Below are 21,778 nucleotides of genomic sequence, written 5' to 3'. Positions count from 1 at the left end.
TTTATGTGTTTCACACTATGTTGAGGTAAAAATCTGAGAATAATGCTGATATGGGTGTCAACCCGAATACATGTTGTTATCATCACCAAGAAACTGCATTACAGTTAAAACCGACTGACTACCACCGTCGATTTCTCTATGCTAGCTATGCTACCAGTCTATGTGAATGGGAGTTAGCCTTTAGCAGTCACTTCTACTAAACCTGAAAAGGGACTATTTCTAAATGTTATGCAACGAAAACAGACAAATATATCAAAATCAGACTTTAGTAACCACATTGTAGGCATGTTGCAATACATCAAATATCTATTTTGTTAGATCAGATTTGTTGAATGTGCGTCCTTCTATCCCCCACGGTCTGCGTTCCATTGACTTCTTTACCACATCTATTAGCATTCAACACTTTAGTTTATCAGAGATGATCAGTCCTGGTGATCAGGGAGATAGAGAGAGATACAACCACAAGAACAGAGAGGCTACTGCCAAGCCATTGAGTAGAGGAGCCTTTGGGGATGATTGATGGAGGATTCGTACTTGTAGGAGATATGGTGAGACAAACAGACATAGACACACTTTCATTCTCCAAAGAATAAGGTAGACATTTTAAAAACACTTGACTCTTGTGTCGTCTACACCTATTGGGTAGCCTAATGTTGTCATATCTTTTCGAACGCTTACATAACCTGGCCTCACCTGGGGAAGAGGTAACAGTTGCAGATGCTGTCAATGCTGTGAGTCCTTGAACTTGTCAAAACGATCTCTCTGTACTCGTGATCTTTATTTATTACATTCTTTACCTCAGCCACCCTAAACACCTCTGCTGGGGATATCAGATGATCAATGCTGTCTGAGAAGCAAGTGTACTCAGCAATGTTGAGTACAGGGCAGGAAGTGACATTGAAAAGAATCCCATTGTCTGTAGCAGATTCCTCCGAATCGGAACGTTTGGCCCTGGTTGTGGTAAACCTCCCAAATCGCACTTCTGACCCTACTTGTGCCTCATACTTTTTGCTTGAGACACGAAACACAGTTTGGCAGTTCTGTCTTCAAAAGCCTCATGGCATCCATTAGCAGGAAGTGGAGGGATTTGAACCGGAAGTCGCCGTTATAGACATTGACATTCCCACCCTGAGTCTCCACTGCATTGTTGAAAATCTTTCTGAACACGTGTCCCCCATGTCCATAAGCCACCAATGCAGCCGTATGTTGCTTGACGCCTCCCGGGATTAACTTCGGACACTGCTTTGCCCCCCAGGCGTCACTATACTCTATACTGCCTTTCAGTTCTTCTTCCAGCAGACCCCCTTCCACAACCTTCTTCAGCATCTGCTCCCGACACTGAGTGTACTGCTCATCCACAGCATTAGGAACCATGTCCATTACCTTTGCCTAACATGCTGACCACACCGCCCGCGTCGCGTGCGCAAGTGGTGCAAAATAAATGTACAATCAATCTCCTGACTGGAGGAGGAAATAACAAAAAAAAGGTATCCTTTTTTCCCCCTCATACCGTAGTTTGGGTTGGCAATGTTTTTCCTGATACAATTAATCAAAATGTAATGAACAAACATACAGAGTCAGACTCTGGAAGTTGGACAGATAAGAGTTGTGTAACAATGGCACTGCATAGAGCAACAATATGCAATACACATTTTACTAATCAGTTTTCGTTTTTATTACAGTAGATGGGAATGAAATAGAATCGACTGAGTTGTTCAACTGAGTCATGAATCGAGGCATCTCTATCTATGACACAGTCGACCAGTGATACCTTAACTGGGGAGGACGGGCTCATAGTAATGGCGGGAACGGAATTAATGGAATGCTATCGAACACATCAAATACATGGTTTTAATGCGTTTGATACCATTCCATTCACCGCATTCCAGCCATTATGAGCCGTCCTCCCCTCAGCAGCTTCCTGTGATGCTATGGCATTTCTGTCTGCAACGTTCCACAACATTTGCATACTGATCGTGGCCCGATATGTAGCCCTTTTATACTCCAGGGTTTCCCAAACCTGGTCCTGGGTGCACGTTTTGTTTTTTACCCTAGCACTACACAGCTGGTTGAAATAACCTTTGACCTTAAGCTTTGATGATTATGAATCCACTGTGTAGTGTGATGGCAAAAAAACTAAATGTGCACCCGGGGGGTTAGGACCGAGTTTGGGAAACCCTGTTATTCTCCTTCCCAGTTTATGCACTTTATCGACCACTAAAGTGTACAGTGACCCAATCTCCACCCACAGTTTTGCTGCCTTCATCCGATGTCTTTTGACATAAAGTACCAAGCGGTTCACGAACAGTATGTGAAAAATATTTCCATATTTATGTCTATGTATACATTTCCTCCTTCCACAATTTGCTTTGCAAATCAAGCTTTATTGGGTGAAAGATTCATAGCAACAAGCATTTACAAAGAGTTGATAGCGTAATTCTGTGTGACCAAACAATCAAAGATACGCTTTACGAATAATTATTACTAAGGTCACGTTTTTAAATTGTAATACATTTTAGGCACAAATTTGATCAATAGGATAATATTTATGGTCAGGGATTTGTTTAAAATATTGATGTCGCCTAAATCAGGGGTTTTCAACCTCTTCTCAGGGACCCCCAGCCATTCCTTGTATATTAACTATTCCACAGTTAGCACACCTGTCTCGACTAATAAACAAGCCGTTGAATAGGTGAATCAGGTGAGCTAAATTGTGAAACATCTGGCCACTGGCCTACATCAATATAATCTATAGGTTCATAAACGTCATTATACAGTAGGCCTATACTAAATAGTAACAACAAACATCATAGCCTAAGCATTCATTCAAAATCCAAAACAATCATACCAGATATATAAGACATGTCCACATCTATATTGGACTAACAGCCATTAAAAATGTTGAAATTGTTGTCAACATTCAGTAGCCCTCTAAGCTCAGTCTCAAGGACTGTAACAGAGGTATACTCTGTAACAACACCCTGAGCTGTGTTAGGACCCAAGGAACCTCCAGAATTGAGAGGTTTGTCGTTGTTGTCGGTGCAGTAGTAGGCATTCCAGTAGTGACTCGGAACATTGACTCGCTGGTTCTGGTCTACCCATGTGCTGCTTGGGACCACCCCTGTCACCACATACATCTTACTACAACCTGCACTCAAAACATCCTTCAGCCTCGTCTCATACCGGTTCCATGGCCCGTTGTTCATCCTCCTGTCTTGCGGAGCTACGTTGGTATGGGTCATGGTGACTTTGGAGGCATCTTCTTTATGGTGTCCTGCGGGGTTTAGGTGCCCGCGGTCGTACAAGCCAAAGTTGTCATCGAGAGCCTGACTCCAGCCCAGCTTGTATTTCCGTTGGTATTGTGGAGAGCGTTCACTGCAGCCATTGTTTTGGTTGTATTTCTTGATCTCACCGGATGATCCTATCTTATCCATTTGCTGTGGTGGTAGGTCAGGATGCACAAGCTGAAAAATACAAACATTTACAAATTAGCCGCTTCACTTCAAGCTTTGTGGTAGCAGTCAAATACATCTGATTATTATATTACTGGTATTCTAGGTTACTGCTATTTAGTCTGAAATTACAATGTACGAAATAGTACCTTCTAGTGCTTCTTGCATGAATACAATCATTTTCTAACCTGCTCTACAGTTAATGTCCTGTTGTACTGTAAATATTTAAACTACACTAATGTGTTGCATCATTCTGTAGTTGTGCCAGTCACATTAAATGGCTGCTGCACTGAATTTATAGGACATTTAAAAAAGGTGATAATGAAAATGTAAAATGCAAACCTGTGGTTTATAATAAACTATGGACCCCTCTCTGCCAGGGACCCCTTTGATATCCATTTCATAGGTAGAGTACAGAGGGATCCTCCTGCCACGGTCATACAGAGGCAAAGTAATAGTGGTTACCGATTATCTGACAGATGTATGCAGGAGAGGAAGCATTTTAAGCAGAGATATATTGCGCAGGATTCTCTAAGCCCTGTGTGTCGGGCTCGAGCGGAGTGGGAAGAGCTACATTCAGACCGGACACTGGAGGTATTTCTGAAGAAAGTATCTTTGCGGTTGTTGAAATTTGGAGCCACTTCCCCTCTGACCCCCAACAAGGGGAGCAGACAGAGGGACAGTTACCATGCTGTGCCCCTGTGGAGAAAAACATCACAGATGAACATATATTGCAATGTTACCTTTACATTATGACTGTATAAGGTCACAATTAGTCACTAGAATCAACTCAAATCAGGTTATGAAAACCACCCAAGTTCCTGACACATTATAGTCCCTGTTAACTGTAGTCTCCCCCCATCTAGAGGTTGACTTCCTGCTTCTTATTTCTTGTCAAAGGTTGCTAAATGATCATTTTGCTGTATGATTATCCTATAATCATATACACTGCAAATATATTGTTAATTGGTGAGCAGATACTCTAGCAGAATATTTCCTTAAGTATATACCTTGATTGCATGACACATTAGTATTGTTTTTTAATGAAGTTGCCACTAGCCTATTTAATTTCCTTGTTTGAGGTAGTTTTTTTTTCTGTGCTCGATACAGAGAACTTTAGGCTATTGCATCGATTTGTAAATGACCATAAGAAATTGAATATCCAAATAATAATTTGCTAGATTTTTACTCTCACCTTCTGAACTTGTTTAACAGTCCGTTGAATTGTCTCACTCCCTTAGAGGTCTGTAGCATCAGAGTAAACACTTCCTGTTACTCTCTAGACACTGTACATCATCTCTTTCTTTCTCTCTCACACACGCACACACTTTGTCTTGCAATCTAGAGCCATAATCTTTATGCTTAATTCTATGCAAAAAAAGGTTTATTTTTCTGCTAGGGATGTGCACAGTTATTCGAATATCCGAACGAACGTTAGTATTTGAATACTTGTGTGAGTTTTCATTTTTTCGACAACATAAAAAATATACAGGCGTCTCTAACTTTTCAACACTTTTTCTAAATTAAATTAAAATATCCATGTTACATACCCGGATATGCCATGACATTTCAAATGATAAATTTAATAATGTAGTTTTTATGAAGTGCACGTGCGCCCCCCCCAAAAAAGACCAGTAGCCAACCAGAAGCCTTCAGGTGTGTAGCTTGTTGTTTGTGTTGGCCAATCAAAGTGGCTCAATGTCAAGCAAGTGGCGTGAGAGTTCACTGAAGCAATGCAAGTTGGAAAAAATTACAGAGTCCATGCCCTGACGAATTGAGGCTGTTCTGAGGAAAAAAGGGGGTGAACAAGTTGAAACCGTAATTCCCAGAACAGTGTAAGTTACGTCAGTTATACCAGGACCTCTGCATTTTGATATTTGCACCACAGTTGTAAGGCAGGCTTGACCTCAACTCTTCTTTGCAGAAACCCCCATGTGCTTCAATGAGACAACACTCAAATGAATTGTTCTTCAATTCTGGTCCAGGGGACACACAGTGTGTGTAGGTTTTAGTTCCAGTCCAGTACTAAAACATCTGATTCAACGAATCAAGGGCTTTATGATCGGTTGATGAGTTGTATCCAGTGAGCTGGTGCTGGGCTGGAACAAAAGCCTGCACAACATGCAGGTTCCAGGATAAGGATGAAATATTTGCCAAAACATGTGTGGCTCCAGCTGTGATTGAGTCAGTGCAAACACCTTGTAACTAAGACCTAAAGGCTAGTGCTACAGGTGATTTTGAGCATGGCTTGAGCTTGGAGAAAGGGCACTCTCTGTCCACATCCCTCATAGGTATGACAGTCATTTCCCCTCACACATATTACACAACCTAAATAATACAAGGTCACACTGTTTGTCTGGACTGTCAGGTTATGAGCCTTACATCATTAATTCAATGTACATGCTTATCACCCCACTGTATGTAAAGTTGTCTACAGCTAGAGAAAATTACTACTTTGAACTATTTAATATATTTAATACATCAATCACTCCTTCCCACCCCATCTCAATGCATATATACCAAAGGTGGACTATCCAACACTCAAAAATACTCATCTTATTGCTTTATTTGATATCAAAACAAGAGGAACATTTAATTACATCTATGAAAACTGGACACCACTCACACTCAATTGTGATTCAAAAATATTTGCTAAATGCATACCACATTGTTTAAAACGTCTTATCTAATATTATCAATTCACCATAATCTTATGTTTGACAGAAACAATAAAATGCAAAGAAATACATTTTTCAAGAGAATATCATTATGCTAAGAGGGATTTCACAGGTTTGCACTTTGTCACATTTGATGAATGTGTCTGTGTGCATTGATATTACATACATGCAATTTTGTGTGTGCGAGTGTGTGTGTCTGTGACCTTTTCAATAGACGTGGTAAAGAGGTCCATGGAACTCGACCAAAACAATGGAAACTCCATGGAAACGCGTGGGGGAATGATGCCTAGGGAAAAGATCCAGAATCTCCTCATTGCCCACTAGCAAAATTAGCCTACATTTAGGCTATTGTTTATGTGTGTTTCACACTATGTTGAGGTAAAAATCGGAGAATAATGCTGGTATGGATGTCAACCCGAATACATGTTGATGTCATCATCACCAAGAAACTGCATTACAGTTAAAAACTGACTTTGACTACCACCATCGATTTCTATATGCTAGCTATTCTATATGAATGGAAGTGAGCGTTTAGCAGTCACTTCTTCCAAACCTGAAAAGGGACTATTTCTAAATGTTATGCTGCGAAAACAGACAAATATATCCAAATCAGACTTTAGTAACCACATTCTGGGCATGTTACAATACCTAAAAAAAAGACGATTTGACAAATATCTATATTGTTAGAACAGATTTGTTGAATGTGCGTCCTTTTATCCCCCACGGTCTGCGTTCCATTGACTTCATTACCACATCTATTAGCATTCAACACTTTAGTTTATCAGAGATGATCAGTCCTGGTGATCAGGGAGATAGAGAGAGATACAACCACAAGAACAGAGAGGCTACTGCCAAGCCATTGAGTAGAGGAGCCTTTGGGGATGATTGATGGAGGACTCGTACTTGTAGGAGATCTGGTGAGACAAACAGACAAAGACAGACGTTCATTCTCCAAAGAATAAGGTAGACATTTTAAAACCACTTGACTCTTGACTACCTACTTGGTAGTCTAATGTCATATCTTTTCGCTTACATAACCTGGCCTCACCTGGGGAAGAGGTAACAGTCGCGGATGCTGTCAATGCTGTGAGTCCTTGAACTTGTCAAAACGATCTCTCTGTACTCGTGATCTTTATTTATTACATTCTTTACCTCAGCCACCCTAAAAATCTCTGCTGGGGATATCAGCTGATCAATGCTTTCTGAGAAGCAAGTGTACTCATCAATGTTGACTACAGTGCAGGAAGTGATGTTGAAAAGGATCCCATTGTCTGAAATATCTTCCTCCGAGTTGGAACGTTTGGCCCTGGTTGAGGTAAACCTCCCAAACCGCACTTCTGACCCTACTTGTGCCTCATACTCTTGGTTTGAGCCACGAAACACAGTTTGGCACTTCTCTGTCTTCAAAAGCCTCATGGCATCCATTAGAAGGAAGTGGAGGGATTTGAACCGGAACTCTCTGTTATAGACATTGACATTCCCACCCTGAGTCTCCACTGCATTGTTGAAAATCTTTCTGAACACGTGTCCCCCATGTCCATAAGCCACCAATGCAGCCGTGTGTTGCTTGACGCCTCCCGGGATTAACTTCGTACACTGCTTTGCCCGCCAGGCAGAACTATACTCAATACTGCCTTTCAGTTCTTCTTCCAGCAGACCCCCTTCCACAACCTTCTTTAGCATCTGCACCCGACATCGAGTGTACTGGTCATCCACGGCATTAGGAACCATGTCCATTACCTTTGCCTGAGTCACCTGTAATAGTAAAGAGAATTGTTACCCTTTTTAATACAGGTAGTATCACAGTGTAACAATGTATAGGCACTCAACATTTTATGACAATGCAATTCTAATTTGCCAAGTTCAAATTCAAGCATTTGCATTAAGTACATCAAGGCCAGTTTCCCAGACCCAGAGTAAGGCTAGTTCTTGACAAAAAAAAACATGCTCAATGGAGAGTCCAGGAATAGGCTCATTCTGGATCTGGGAAACCGGCCCAGAAGTCTATCCTATCAGTATGGCTGGTTCAATCAGTGGTGTAAAGTACTTAAGTAAAAATACTTTAAAGTACTACTTAAGTCGTTTTTTGGGGTATCTGTACTTTACTATTTATATTTTTGACACCTTTTCTTTTACTTCACTACATTCCGATAGAAAATATTGTACTTTTTACTCCATACATTTTCACTGACAAACAAAAGTACATTTTGAATGCTTAGCAGGACAGGAAAATTGTGAAATTCACACACTTATCAAGAGAACATGTGGTCATCCCTACTGGCTATGGTCAGGCGGACTCACTAAACAGAAATGCATCTTTTGCAAATAATGTCTGAGTGTTGGAGTGTGCCCCTGGCTATACGTACATTTTAAAACAAGAAAATGGTGCCTGTTTTGCTTAACCTGTTAGGGCTAGGGGGCAGTATTGACACGGCCGGATAAAAAACGTACCCGATTTAATCTGGTTACTACTCCTGCCCAGTAACTAGAATATGCATATAATTATTGGCTTTGGATAGAAAACACCCTAAAGTTTCTAAAACTGTTTGAATGGTGTCTGTGAGTATAACAGAACTCATATGGCAGGCCAAAACCTGAGAAGATTTCATGCAGGAAGTGGCCTGTCTGACAAGGTGTTGTTCTTCTTGTCTCTGTTTATTGAAGACTGAGGATCTTAGCTGTAACGTGACACTTCTTACGGCTCCCATAGGCTCTCAGAGCCCGGGAAAAAGCTGAACGATGTCGAGGCAGCCTCTGGCTGAAACACATTATCGCCTTTGCCAAGTGGCCAATAAGAGGACAATAGGCTTAGGCTCGTGCCCGAGTTGACCCCATGCTTTATTTTCTTTCGTCTGTTTACCTAATTGCAGATTCCCGGTCGGAATATTATCGCTTTTTTACGAGAAAAATGGCATAAAAATTTATTTTAAACAGCGGTTGACATGCTTCGAAGTACGGTAATGAAATATTTCGATTTTTTTTGTCACGAAATGCACCGTGCGCGTGAATCCCTTATTTACACTTCGGATAGTGTCTTGAACGCACGAACAAAACGCCGCTGTTGGAACATAACTATGGATTATTTTGGACCAAACAAACATTTGTTATTGAAGTAGAAGTCCTGGGAGTGCATTCTGACGAAGAACACCAAAAGTAATCAAACTTTTCTAATAGTAAATCGGAGTTTGGTGAAGGCTAAACTTGCTGGGTGTCTAAATAGCTAGCCCTGTGATGCCGGGCTATCTACTTAGAATATTGCAAAATTTGCTTTCACCAAAAAGCTATTTTAAAATCGGACATATCGAGTGCATAGAGGAGTTCTGTATCTATAATTCTTAAAATAATTGTTATGCTTTTTGTGAACGTTTATCGTGAGTAATTTAGTAAATTGTTAGTAAATTCGCCGGAAGTTTGCGGGGGGTATGCTAGTTCTGAACGTCACATGCTAATGTAAAAAGCTGGTTTTTGATATAAATATGAACTTGATTGAACAAAACATGCATGTATTGTATAACATAATGTCCTAGGTGTGTCATCTGATGAAGATCATCAAAGGTTAGTGCTGCATTTAGCTGTCTTCTGGGTTTTTGTGACATTATATGCTAGCTTGAAAAATGGGTGTCTGATTATTTCTGGCTGGTACTCTGCTGACATAATCTAATGTTTTGCTTTCGTTGTAAAGCCTTTTTGAAATCGGACAGTGTGGTTAGATTAACGAGAGTCTTGTCTTTAAATAGCTGTAAAATAGTCATATGTTTGAGAAATTGAAGTAATAGCATTTCTAAGGTATTTGAAAATCGCGCCACAGGATTCAACTGGCTGTTACGTAGGTGGGACGAATTCGTCCCGCTGGTCCTAGAGAGGTTAAAGGCACAGTCAACTTAGTGTATGTAAACTCCTGACCCACTGCAATTGTGATACACTGAATTATAAGAAAATAATCTGTCTGTAAACAATTGTTGGAAAAATGACTTGTGTCATGCACAAAGTAGATGTCCTAACCGACTTGCCAAAGCTATAGTTTGTTAACAAGAAATTTGTGGAGTGGTTGAAAAAACAGTTTTAATGACTCCAACCTAAGTGTATGTAAACTTCCGACTTCAACTGTACATAGGCATACAGAGGCCCATTATCAGCAACCATCACTCCTGTGTTCCAATGGCACGTTGTGTTAGCTAATCCAAGTTTATCATTTTAACCTCTCTTGGGGATGTGGCACCTTACCGTCCCACCCACGGGACACACTATTCAACACCCAGTGAAAAATCAGAGCGCCAAATTCAAAACAACAAAATGTCATAAATCAAAGTTCTCAAACATACGACTATTTTACACCATTTTAAAGGTACACTTCTCCTTAACCTGTTAGGGCTAGGGGGCAGCATTTGCACGTCTGGATAAAAAAAATGTACCCCATTTAATCTGGTTACTAATCCTACCCAGTAACTAGAATATGCATATACTTATTATATATGGATAGAAAACACTCTAAAGTTTCTAAAACTGTTTGAATGGTGTCTGTGAGTATAACAGAACTCATTTGGCAGGCAAAACCCTGAGACATTTTCTGACAGGAAGTGGATACCTGATGTGTTGTATTGACTTTAAACCTATCCCATTGAAAAACACAGGGGCTGAGGAATATTTTGGCACTTCCTATTGCTTCCACTAGATGTCACCAGCCTTTACAAAGTGTTTTGAGTCTTCTGGAGGGAGATCTGACCGAACAAGAGCCATGGAACGATGATGTCCCATTAGACACCTGGCGCGCGAGTTCATGTTGGGTACCCTCGTTCCAATACGTTATAAAAGAGTATGCATTCGTCCACCTTGAATATTATTCATGTTCTGGTTAAAAAAGGCCCTAATGATTTATGCTATACAACGTTTGACATGTTTGAACGAACGGAAATATATTTTTTTCCCCTCGTTCATGACGAGAAGTCCGGCTGGCTTAGATCATGTGCTAACAAGACGGAGATTTTTGGACATAAATGAGCTTTTTTGAACAAAACTACATTCGTTATGGACCTGTGATACCTGGAAGTGACATCTGATGAAGAGAATCAAAGGTAATGGATTATTTACATAGTATTTTCGATTTTAGATCTCCCCAACATGACGTCTAGTCTGTATCGCAACGCGTATTTTTCTGGGCGCAGTGCTCAGATTATTGCAAAGTGTGATTTCCCAGTAAGGTTATTTTTAAATCTGGCAAGTTGATTGCGTTCAAGAGATGTAAATCTATAATTCTTTAAATGACAATATAATATTTTACCAATGTTTTCTAATTTTAATTATTTAATTTGTGACGCTGACTTGACTGCCGGTTATTGGAGGGAAACGATTTCCTCAACATCAATGCCATAGTAAAACGCTGTTTTTGGATATAAATATGAACTTGATAGAACTAAAAATGCATGCATTGTCTAACATAATGTCCTAGGAGTGTCATCTGATGGAGATTGTAAAAGGTTAGTGCATCATTTTAGCTGGTTTTATGGTTTTGGTGACCCTGTCTTTGACTTGACAAAACATTACACACAACTCTTGTAAATGTACTGTCCTAACATACTCTAAATTTATGCTTTCGCCGTAAAACCTTTTTGAAATTGTAAAACGTGGTTAGATTAAGGAGATGTTTATCTTTCAAATGGTGTAAAATAGTTGTATTTTTGAAAAATTTGAATTTTGACATTTATTTGGATTCAAATTTGCCGCTCTTGAAATGCACCTGCTGTTGATGGAGTGCACCACGGGTGGCACGCTAGCGTCCCACCTAGCCCATAGAGGTTAATGTAACCACATTGTCCGATTTCAAAAAGGCTTTACGGCGAAAGCATAAAGTTAGATTATGTTAGGACAGGTACAACACAAGAAAAACCACACAGCCATTTTCCAAGCAGGAGAGGGGTCAAAAATACCAGAAATGTAGCTAAAATGAATCACTAACCTTTGATGATCTTCATCAGATGACACTCCTAGGACTCAATGTTATACAATACATGTATGTTTTGTTCGGTAAAGTTCATATTTATATCCAAAAACAGCATTTTACATTGGCGAGTGATGTTCAGAAAATATTTTGCCTCCAATACTGCCGGTGAATCAGCACAACAATTTACAAAAATACTCATCATAAACGTTGATAAAATATTAAACTGTTATTCAAAGAATTTTAGATAACCATCTCCTTTATGCAACCGCTGTGACAGATTTCAAAAAAGCTTCACGGGGAAAGCACACTTTGCAATAATCTGAGTACGGCGCTCAGAAACATACACTAGGCAATACAGATACCCGCCATTTTGGAGTCATCTAAAATCATAAATAGCATTATAAATATTCACTTACCTTTGATGATCTTCATCAGAAGGTACATCCAGGAATCCCAGGTCCACAATAAATGTTGTTTTGTTCGATAAAGTCCATAATTTATGTCCAAATACCTCCTTGTTGTTTGCGCGTTTAGTTAGCTACTCCAAATATAGGAAGCGCGCCCAAAATTACACAACGAAAAGTCAGAAAAAAGTTATATTTACGTTCATTGAAACATGTCAAACGTTGTATAGCATCAATCTTTAGGGCCTTATTAACATAAAACTTCAATAATATTCCAACCAGATGATTCCAATGTCTTGAAAAACGTTTTGGAACACAGCTACCGCTCACGTGAATGCGCGACAATGAACTCATGTCCTTTCCTGGGTCACCAACTTCCCGGCCTTCTTGTTCGCTCTCTGTTCACTGCAAAAGCCTGAAACTAGGTTCTAAAGACTGTTGACATCTAGTGGAAGCCTTAGGAAGTGCAAAATGAACCCTAAGTCAATGTGTGTTGGATAGGCAATGACTTGAAAAGACTACAAGCACCAGATTTCCCACTTCCTAGTTAGATTTTTCTCAGGTTTTTGCCTGCCATATGAGTTCTGTTATACTCAGAGACATCATTCAAACAGTTTTAGAAACTTCAGAGTGTTTTCTATCCAAATCTACTAATAATATGCATATTCTAGTTCCTGGGCCCGAGTAGTAGGCCGTTTAATTTGGGTAGGTTTTTCATCCGGCCGTGAAAATACTGCCCCCTACCCTAGAGAAGTTAAAAGGCTAATTGATCATTAGAAAACCCTTTTGCAATTATGTTAGCACAGCTGAAAACTGGTGTATGCTGATTAAAGAAGCAATAAAACTGGCCTTCTTTAGACTAGTTGAGTATCTGGAGCATCAGCATTTGTGGGTTCGATTACACGCTCAAAATGGCCAGAAACAAAGAACTTTCTTCTGAAACTCATCAGTCTATTCATGTTCTGAGAAATGAAGGCTATTTCATGCGAGAAATTGCCAAGAAACTGAAGATCTTGTACAATGCTGTGTACTACTCCCTTCACAGAACAGCGCAAACTGGCTCTAACCAGAATAGAAAGAGGAGTGGGAGGCACCGGTGCACAACTGAGCAAGAGGACAATTACATTACTGTCTAGTTTGAGAAACAGATGCCTCTCAAGTCCTCAACTGGCAGCTTCATTAAATAGTACCCGCAAAACACCAGTCTCAATGTCAACAGTGAAGAGGCGACACCGGGATGCTGGCCTTCTAGGCAGAGTTGCAAAGAAAAAGCCATATCTCAGACTGGCCAATAAAAAGAAAAGATGGGCAAAAGAACACAGACACTGGACAGAGGAAGATTGGAAAAAAAGTGTTATGAACATACAAATCCAACTTTGAGGTGTTCGGATCACAAAGAAGAACATTCGTGAGACTCAGAAAAAAAATAAAAGATGCTGGAGAAGTGCTTGACACCATCTGTCAAGCATGGTGGAGGCAATGTGATGGTCTGGGGGTGCTTTGGTAGTGGTAAAGTGGGAGATTTGTACAGGGTAAAGGGGATCTTGAAGAAGGAAGGCTATCACTCCATTTTGCAATGCCATGCCATACCCTGTGGACGGCACTTAATTGGAGCCAATTTCCTCCTACAACAGGACAATGACCCAAAGCACAGCTCCAAACTATGCAAGAACTATGTAGGGAAGAAGCAATCAGCTGGTATTGTGTCTATAATGGAGTGGCCAGCACAGTCACCGGATCTCAACCCTATTGAGCTATTGTGGGAGCAGCTTGACCGTATGGTACATAATAAGTGCCCATCAAGCCAATCCAACTTGTGGGAGGTGCTTCAGGAAGCATGGGGTGAAATCTCTTCAGATTATCTCAACAAATTGACAAATAGAGGTTTGTAAGGCTTTGTCTGCAAGGCTGTAAGTGCTGCAAATGGAGGATTCTTTGACAAAAGCAAAGTTTGAAGGACACAATTATTATTTCAATTAAAAATCATTATTTATAACCTTGTCAACGTCTTGACTATATTTCCTATTCATTTTGCAACTAATGTCATGTATGTTTTCATGGAAAACAAGGACATTTCTAAGTGACCCTGTCATAATTGTTGAAGCGTGTTGAATGGACCAAACTGCAGACGGAATGTGGATACTCATCTTTTTAATATATACGAGCAAAGCATCCACAGGAAAACCAATAACTACTAACAACAGGCTACGTACAAACAGACTAGCAGTGTTAGCACAACCACCCACAAACATACTCCTAAATATATGACTCCCAATCAGGAACAACGATCCCCAGCTGTTCCTGATCAGGAGTCACAAGACTAACACAGAAACAGACATACTAGACAACACATACAGACTTCTGCCACGTCCTGACCAAAATACTACACCACTACTCCCTCTGCTGGTCAGGACGTGACAGACCCCAAACTTTTGAATGGTAGAATATCTATACTTTTACTCAAGTATGACAATTGGGTACTTTTTCAACATCTGGGTTCAATCAATTCAATCTTATGACAAAAACGTGTTTGGTCAAACCTCTTACCCTGTGAGAGAGCGCAGCAAAGAGGATCAATATGAATATCTTCTCTCTCTGGCCCTGCATTTTCCCAGCAATGGCTGCCTTGTGTGTTCTGGTGACCAATGAATGAGGGATTAAGAGGAGATGGGACCGATCTGAGATGAGAAACAAAATGCAATTGAGAGTAAATTACATTGTGAGGTTATAAATTGCAAACAATAATATTAAACTTACACAGACACAATTTTACTGTATGTTTTACAACATTTAGGGGTCTTTCATCACAAAATGTCCAGGCAATGTTTAACTACACAACTACTGCCCCTTCTCACAGGTATTATTCTGAAAGTTGACGCATCTACTACATAGATATTTTCAGTGTGGTATGTTCCTAGACTCAAGTGTAAGTAGCCTACAGTTGTTTTAGTTGAGTAACTTCTACTATTAACGACTCAAACTATAGGCCTACTGTTATAAAAGGCCCTGAAACCTAACAAGCATAACATGGGACAATCAAAATAATACATGAAAGATAAGATTTGGAAACATAGCTTCAGAGTCATGTGGTGATCTAAATGTAATGAACAAACATACAGAGTCAGACTCTGGAAGTTAGACAGATAAGAGTTGTGTAACAATGGCACTGCATGGGGCTACACTATGCAATAGACATTTTACTAATCAGTTTTGGATTTTATCAGAGTAGATGGGAATGAAATAGAATTGACTGAGTTGTTCAACTGAGTCATGAATCGAGGCATCTCTATCTATGACACAGTCGGCCATTGATACCTTAATTGGGGAGCTCATAGTAATGGCTGGAACGGAATTAATGGAATGCTATCGAACACATCAAATACATGTTTTAATGCGTTTGATACCATTCCATTCACCGCATTCCAGCCATTATTATGAGCCGTCCTCCCCTCAGCAGCTTCCTGTGATGCTATGGCATTTCTGTATGCAACGTTCCACATTTGCATACTGATCATGGCCTGGTATGTAGCCCTTTAATACTCCAGGGTTTCACAAACTTGGTCCCCCCCCATGTGACATTGTTGTATACCCGGATATGCCATGACATTTCAAATGATTAATTTAATAAAAGTTCAATTCTTTAATGTAGTTTCTATGAAGTGCACGTGCGCCCCATAAAAAGACCAGTAGCCAACCAGAACCTTCAGGTGTGTAGCTTGTTGTTTATGTTGGCCAATCAAAGTGGCAAAGAGGCTCAATGTCAAGCAAGTGGAGTGAGAGTTCACTGATGCATTACATTACATTTAAGTCATTTAGCAGACGCTCTTAACCAGAGCGACTTACAAATTGGTGATTGACTCCGCTGTCCTGGCGTCGTGAGGGAGCATGTTCCACCATTGGGGTGCCAGAGCAGCGAACAGTTTTGACTGGGCTGAGCAGGAACTGTGCTTCCTCAGAGGTAGGGGGGCCAGCAGGCCAGAGGTGGATGAACGCAGTGCCCTTGTTTGGGTGTAGGGCCTGATCAGAGCCTGAAGGTATGGAGGTGCCGTTCCCTTCACAGCTCCATAGGCAATCACCATGGTCTTGTAGCGGATGCGAGCTTCAACTGGAAGCCAGTGGAGAGAGCGGAGGAGCGGGGTGACGTGAGAGAACTTGATGCAATGCAAGTTGGAAAAAAATATGGAAATAAAAGTTAACGAAATGAAAAGGAGTAGGCTACAATGAGTAGGCTGTTGTTTTATCTGAATTTGTTTGGGGAGAAAGCGAAGCATGTGGCCTCAATCACAGATGCCTTCAGAAAGGTTGACTTCTTCCAAATTTTGTTGTGTTACAGCCTGCATTTAAAATGTATTAAATTGCGATTTTTGGTCACTGGCCTACACACAATAACCCATAATGGCAAAGTGGAATTGTGTTTTTTGATTTAAAAAATAATAATAATTATACAAAATTAAAATAAATATTCAACCCTTTTGTTATGGCATGCCTAAATAACTTCAGGGGTAAAAATGTCCTTAACAAGTCATATAATAAGTTACATGGACTTTCTTTGTGTGCAATAATAGTGTTTAACATGATTTTTTTGTGACTACCTCGTCTCTGTATCCCACACATACAATTATCCCTCAGTCGAGCAGGAACGTTCAAACACAGATTCAACCACAAAGCAGGTGACACTTTTTTTTGTTGCATTGAAACACACAAAAAATCCCTGCTAGGGGGAAATGCAGGTTTTAACTAAATAAACAACAAAAATTATGATCTACATGATCAGTCTCTGTGTGTAAAATAAAAAGTGGTTAATGTGAACCTAACACCCAGCTAAAAAATGTAAAGAAAGCAATACAATGTTATTTGTTGCCTAGACTTTACTGCAAATGACACTTAAAAAAAAAAAAACCATTAATATTGCAGTTAGCCATGACAGCCTTTATAATAGAACGCTTGTGACCACACACATAAATGTTGCACTTGGGGAAAATAAACATCTTAAAATAGAAATAGAATGAAACAAACAGGCATTATATTTTTAGTATATTATAGTGGCTACTATAGACATCAATCAAATTCACAAGGCTACATGTGTGCAAAAATAAAATTCACTGAGTAAAAAAAGTATAATCCCCCTCACTCACACATGTTACTGTCAAATTCAACACAACAAAAACAATATCTTTGGGCTACACTGCACATTATTACATTGTACACTTTCTGCCTGTGGACATCTGTTCTACAATATGCCAGCAAAAGTGAGAAAGAGGATAAGTGTGTGGTGTTCCTTCCACATCTATAATGGCATCCAGTTTAAGCCAGGCCCAGCTCCAGCTACACTTGATCCCTGAATCCACTTGTTTAACCAGTAATGCCCCATTCTCACCTAATTCTCTCATTCTGAAAATTAACCACATAATGTAGAGGGAAAACATTTGTTAACAGATAGTGGTTAGTTCGTTAGTTAACTTGTTAACATTTCACACAGATTGCCAGGGTGCAGTAAGCAACTAGCGCGTTATAACTTGAGGACCGGTGTTGTGCCGAAAATCGAGTGAAGAGCAGAAATCTCAACTAGCAAGCAAGTCGCAGCAATGAAGAACGCGAATGGGGGAGAATTCTTCATTGCTGCGACTTGCTTGCTAGTTGAGATTTCTACTCTTCACTCCGTTGTCAGTTTAGCCTACATTTCACGGATCTTAGTGGCAGTTTTCGGTTTGACAATTTGTTTCAAGTGTATGTGGGGGTCCTAGCTTGTATGGCACCCTGGGCGAACCCGCCCTTCAGCGCCCGCAGTCGGGGGCGCCCCATGTCGCCCGTACCTCTATGTTTAATATAACACACATACATTAATTATTCATTTCGGTTGCCTATCCTGACGTGAAGTTTGTTCTATTGAAAGTATTTGACTCTGATGTGTGCCACAGAAAGTATTAGACTCTAGCCACAAAATTAAGGAAGTTAGAAGGGTGGGGAGAATTCTGGCAGGGGGGGATTTTCGGCACAACGGCAAGGAGTCGTATACCAGTTAATACTATAGCGAATTGGTTAGGTTACTAATGTTAGCTCACACGATGTTAGCTGTCTGACTTTATTAGCAAGCTAATTTTCACACCATCAACTCAATTATTTATCAGATAAGTTGGTTAATGTTGCTCAACATAAATTGGCTAATGTTGCCCAACATTTCTCTAGCTAGCTAATGGGTCCAGCTAGCAAGATACTTAACAGTGCTAATACTTGTTCACCACACTTGTTCCCTCACCTCAAACTTTCCAAAAGCCAGTAGTTTTTCGGTTACAGCTCATGAAGTACGCTTCATCACCTTCTCACCCCGGTCTCCGTGGTCAGGCTTCTCACCTAAAGTTACCTCTTCGTTATCGTTCAGGGGACGCGCTGCTGTAACTGACAAGCTGACTTTCCAGAGGCGCGCTGACGCTGTAAGTAGTAAATTGGTTGTCTCCTCTTTCTTCAGTAGCGTGCTGCGCTGCATTCTGCTGTTATGTATTGTAAACGATTGGCTGAGCCTTCGTCAGTAGTGAACACAAAGTGTTATGTTTGGGGAACATCCAATACAACACATTACTAAGTACCACTCTCCATATTTTAATGTTATGGGTATGCTTGTAATCATTAAGGACTGGGGAGTTTTTCAGGATTAAAAAGAAACGGAATGGAGCTAAGCAAAGGCTAAATCCTAGAGGAAAACCTGGTTCAGTCTGCTTTCCACGATACACTGGGAGATTAATTCACCTTTCAGCAGGACAATAAGCTAAAACACAAGGCCAAATCTACACTTGAGTTGCTTACCAAGAAGACAGTCAATATTCCTGAGTGGCCGAGTTACAGTTTTGATTTAAATCTACTTGAAAATCTATGGCAAGACCTTAAAATGGTTGTCTAGCAATGATCAACAACCAATTTGACAGAGCTTGAAGAATTTTGAAAAGAATAATGGGCAAATGTTGCACAATCCAGGTGTGGAAAGTAGAGGTCGACCGATTAATCGGAATGGCCGATTAATTAGGGCCGATTTCAAGTTTTCATAACAATCAGTAATCGGTATTTTTGGCCACCGATTTGCCGATTTAAAAAAGAAAATGTATAAATATTTTTTAACTAGGAAAGTCAGTTAAGAACACATTCTTATTTTCAATGACGGCCTAGGAACGGTGGGTTAACTGCCTTGTTCGGGGGCAGAACGACAGATTTTTACCTTGTCAGCTTGGGGATTCAATCTTGCAACTTTAGGGTTAACTAGTCCAACACTCTAACCACCTGCTTTACATTGCATTCCACGAGGAGCCTGCCTGTTACGTGAATGCAGTAAGAAGCCAAGGTAAGTTGCTTGCTAGCATTAAACTTATCTTATAAAAAACAATCAATCAATCAAATCATAATCACTAGTTAACTACACATGGTTGATGATATTACTAGTTTATCTAGACTGTCCTGCGTTGCATATAATCGATGCGGTGCGCATTCGCGAAAAAGATTGCTCCAACTTGTACCTAACCATAAACATCAATGTCTTTCTTAAAATCAATACACAAGTATATATTTTTAAACCTGCATATTTAGTTAATATTACCTGCTAACATGAATTTCTTTTAACTAGGGAAAATGTGTCACCTCTGCAACAGAGTCAGGGTATATGCAGCAGTTTGGGCCGCCTGGCTCGTTGCGAACTGCGTGAATACTATTTCTTCCTAACAAAGACAGCCAACTTCGCCAAACGGGGGATGATTTAACAAAAGCGCATTTGCGAAAAAAGCACAATCGTTGCACGACTGTACCTAACCATAAACATCAATGCCTCTCTTAAAATCAATACACAGAAGTATATATTTTTAAACCTGCATATTTAGCTAAAAGACATCCAGGTTAGCAGGCAATATTAACCAGGTGAAATTGTGTCACTTCTCTTCCGTTCATTGCACGCAGAGTCAGGGTATATGCAACAGTTTGGGCCGCCTGGCTCATTGCGAACTAATTTGCCAGAATTTTACGTAATTATGACATAACATTGAAGGTTGTGCAATGTAACAGGAATATTTAGACTTATGGATGCCACCCGTTAGATAAAATACAGAACGGTTCCGTATTTCACTGAAAGAATAAACGTGATAGTTTCCGGATTCTATCATATTAATGACCTAAGGCTCGTGTTTCTGTGTGTTATTATGTTATAATTAAGTCTATGATTTGATAGAGCAGTCTGACTGAGCGATGGTAGGCAGCAGCAGGCTCGTAAGCATTCATTCAAAACAGCACTTTACTGCGTTTTGCCAGCAGCTCTTCGCAATGCATTGCGCTGTTTATGACTTCAAGCCTGTCAACACCCAAGATTAGGCTGGTGTAACTGATGTGAAATGGCTGGCTAGTTAGTGGGTGCGCGCTAATAGAACATCCAATAGTCAAAGGTATATGAAATACAAATCGTATAGAGAGAAATAGTCCTATAATTCCTATAATAACTGCAACCTAAAACTTCTTAGCTGGGAATATTGAAGACTCATGTTAAAAGGAACCACCAGCTTTCATATGTTCTCATGTTCTGAGCAAGGAACTTAAACGTTAGCTTTCTTACATGGCACATAATGCACTTTTACTTTCTTCTCCAACACTTTGTTTTTGCATTATTTAACCTGTTGGGGCTACAGGTTAGCAATGAACCCCGAGACGGGATTGCTAACAAGGCTGCAAATTCAAAACATCAAAAATCTAATAATTTCAATTTCTCAAACAAGCAACTATTTTACACCATTTAAAAGATAAACATCTCCTTATTCCAACCACATTGTTCGATTTTCAAAGAGGCTTTACGGCAAAAGCATAAAGTTAGATTATGTTAGGACAGTACATAGCCACAAAAGTACAAACATCCATTTTCAATTCAAGGTCAGGCGTCACCAAAAGCAGAAACCAGCTAAGATTATGCACTAACCTTTGGCAATCTCCATCAGATGACACTCCTAGGACATTATGTTATACAATACATGCATTTTTTGTTCCATCAAGTTCATATTTATATCCAAAAACAGCATTTACAGTCGCGGTGAAATTAAGAATTTTTTCCGGCTCGAATGCTCCCAGTGAATCCAGCGTTACAAATCACGGAATTACTATTCGAAAACTTTGGTAAATTATAATATTGTCATTCAAAGAATAATATATTATCATCTCGTAATTGCTACCGAATGGCCAGATCTCAAAATAACATTACTGGGAAAATCACATTTTGCAATAAACGGGGTACTATGCTAAGAACAATAGGCTATGCTATACAGTTAGCATCATCTAATATCGATAATA

At 39.9% G+C, this 21,778-nt stretch overlaps 1 protein-coding gene and 1 pseudogene across 3 annotated transcripts; both read right to left on the bottom strand.

The window, feature by feature from the left end:
* Positions 1 to 2,363: 2,363 nt before the first annotated feature.
* LOC106602539 (uncharacterized) lies at positions 2,364 to 4,135 on the bottom strand (annotated as a pseudogene). The gene is made up of 2 exons (XR_014391950.1): positions 3,795 to 4,135; positions 2,364 to 3,464 (listed from the first exon to the last, which is right to left on the bottom strand). The product of XR_014391950.1 is annotated as an uncharacterized LOC106602539 (transcript).
* A 1,865-nt stretch (positions 4,136 to 6,000) lies between these two features.
* LOC123742430 (T-cell ecto-ADP-ribosyltransferase 2) lies at positions 6,001 to 18,933 on the bottom strand. Of its 2 annotated transcripts, none has more exons than XM_045716670.2 (4): positions 18,729 to 18,933; positions 15,020 to 15,150; positions 7,179 to 7,885; positions 6,001 to 7,044 (listed from the first exon to the last, which is right to left on the bottom strand). In XM_045716670.2, exons 2-4 carry the CDS (start codon positions 15,077 to 15,079, stop codon positions 6,912 to 6,914), a joined length of 900 nt encoding a protein of 299 aa, XP_045572626.1. In that variant the 5' UTR covers positions 15,080 to 15,150; positions 18,729 to 18,933; the 3' UTR covers positions 6,001 to 6,911. The 2 variants fall into 2 exon arrangements, with proteins under 2 accessions (XP_045572626.1, XP_082830392.1); XM_082974266.1 differs by lacking the exon at positions 18,729 to 18,933 and adding an exon at positions 16,316 to 16,593.
* Between the last annotated feature and the right edge of the window lie 2,845 nt (positions 18,934 to 21,778).

The sequence above is a fragment of the Salmo salar genome, chromosome 04 (genome assembly GCF_965601325.2).
Source record: "Salmo salar chromosome 04, fSalSal1, whole genome shotgun sequence".
Classification (NCBI taxonomy): Eukaryota; Metazoa; Chordata; class Actinopteri; order Salmoniformes; family Salmonidae; genus Salmo; species Salmo salar.
This window is presented reverse-complemented; position numbering and strand designations above follow the sequence as displayed.

Excerpts from the sequence above, each read along its gene's own strand:
- LOC123742430 (XM_045716670.2), bottom strand. The coding sequence starts at position 15,079 with ATGCAGGGCCAGAGAGAGAAGATATTCATATTGATCCTCTTTGCTGCG. Across the intron at positions 7,886-15,019 it reads TTGCTGCGCTCTCTCACAGG|GTGACTCAGGCAAAGGTAAT; the intron begins GTAAGAGGTTTG and ends TTACTATTACAG. Across the intron at positions 7,045-7,178 it reads GACTGTTACCTCTTCCCCAG|ATCTCCTACAAGTACGAGTC; the intron begins GTGAGGCCAGGT and ends TTGTCTCACCAG.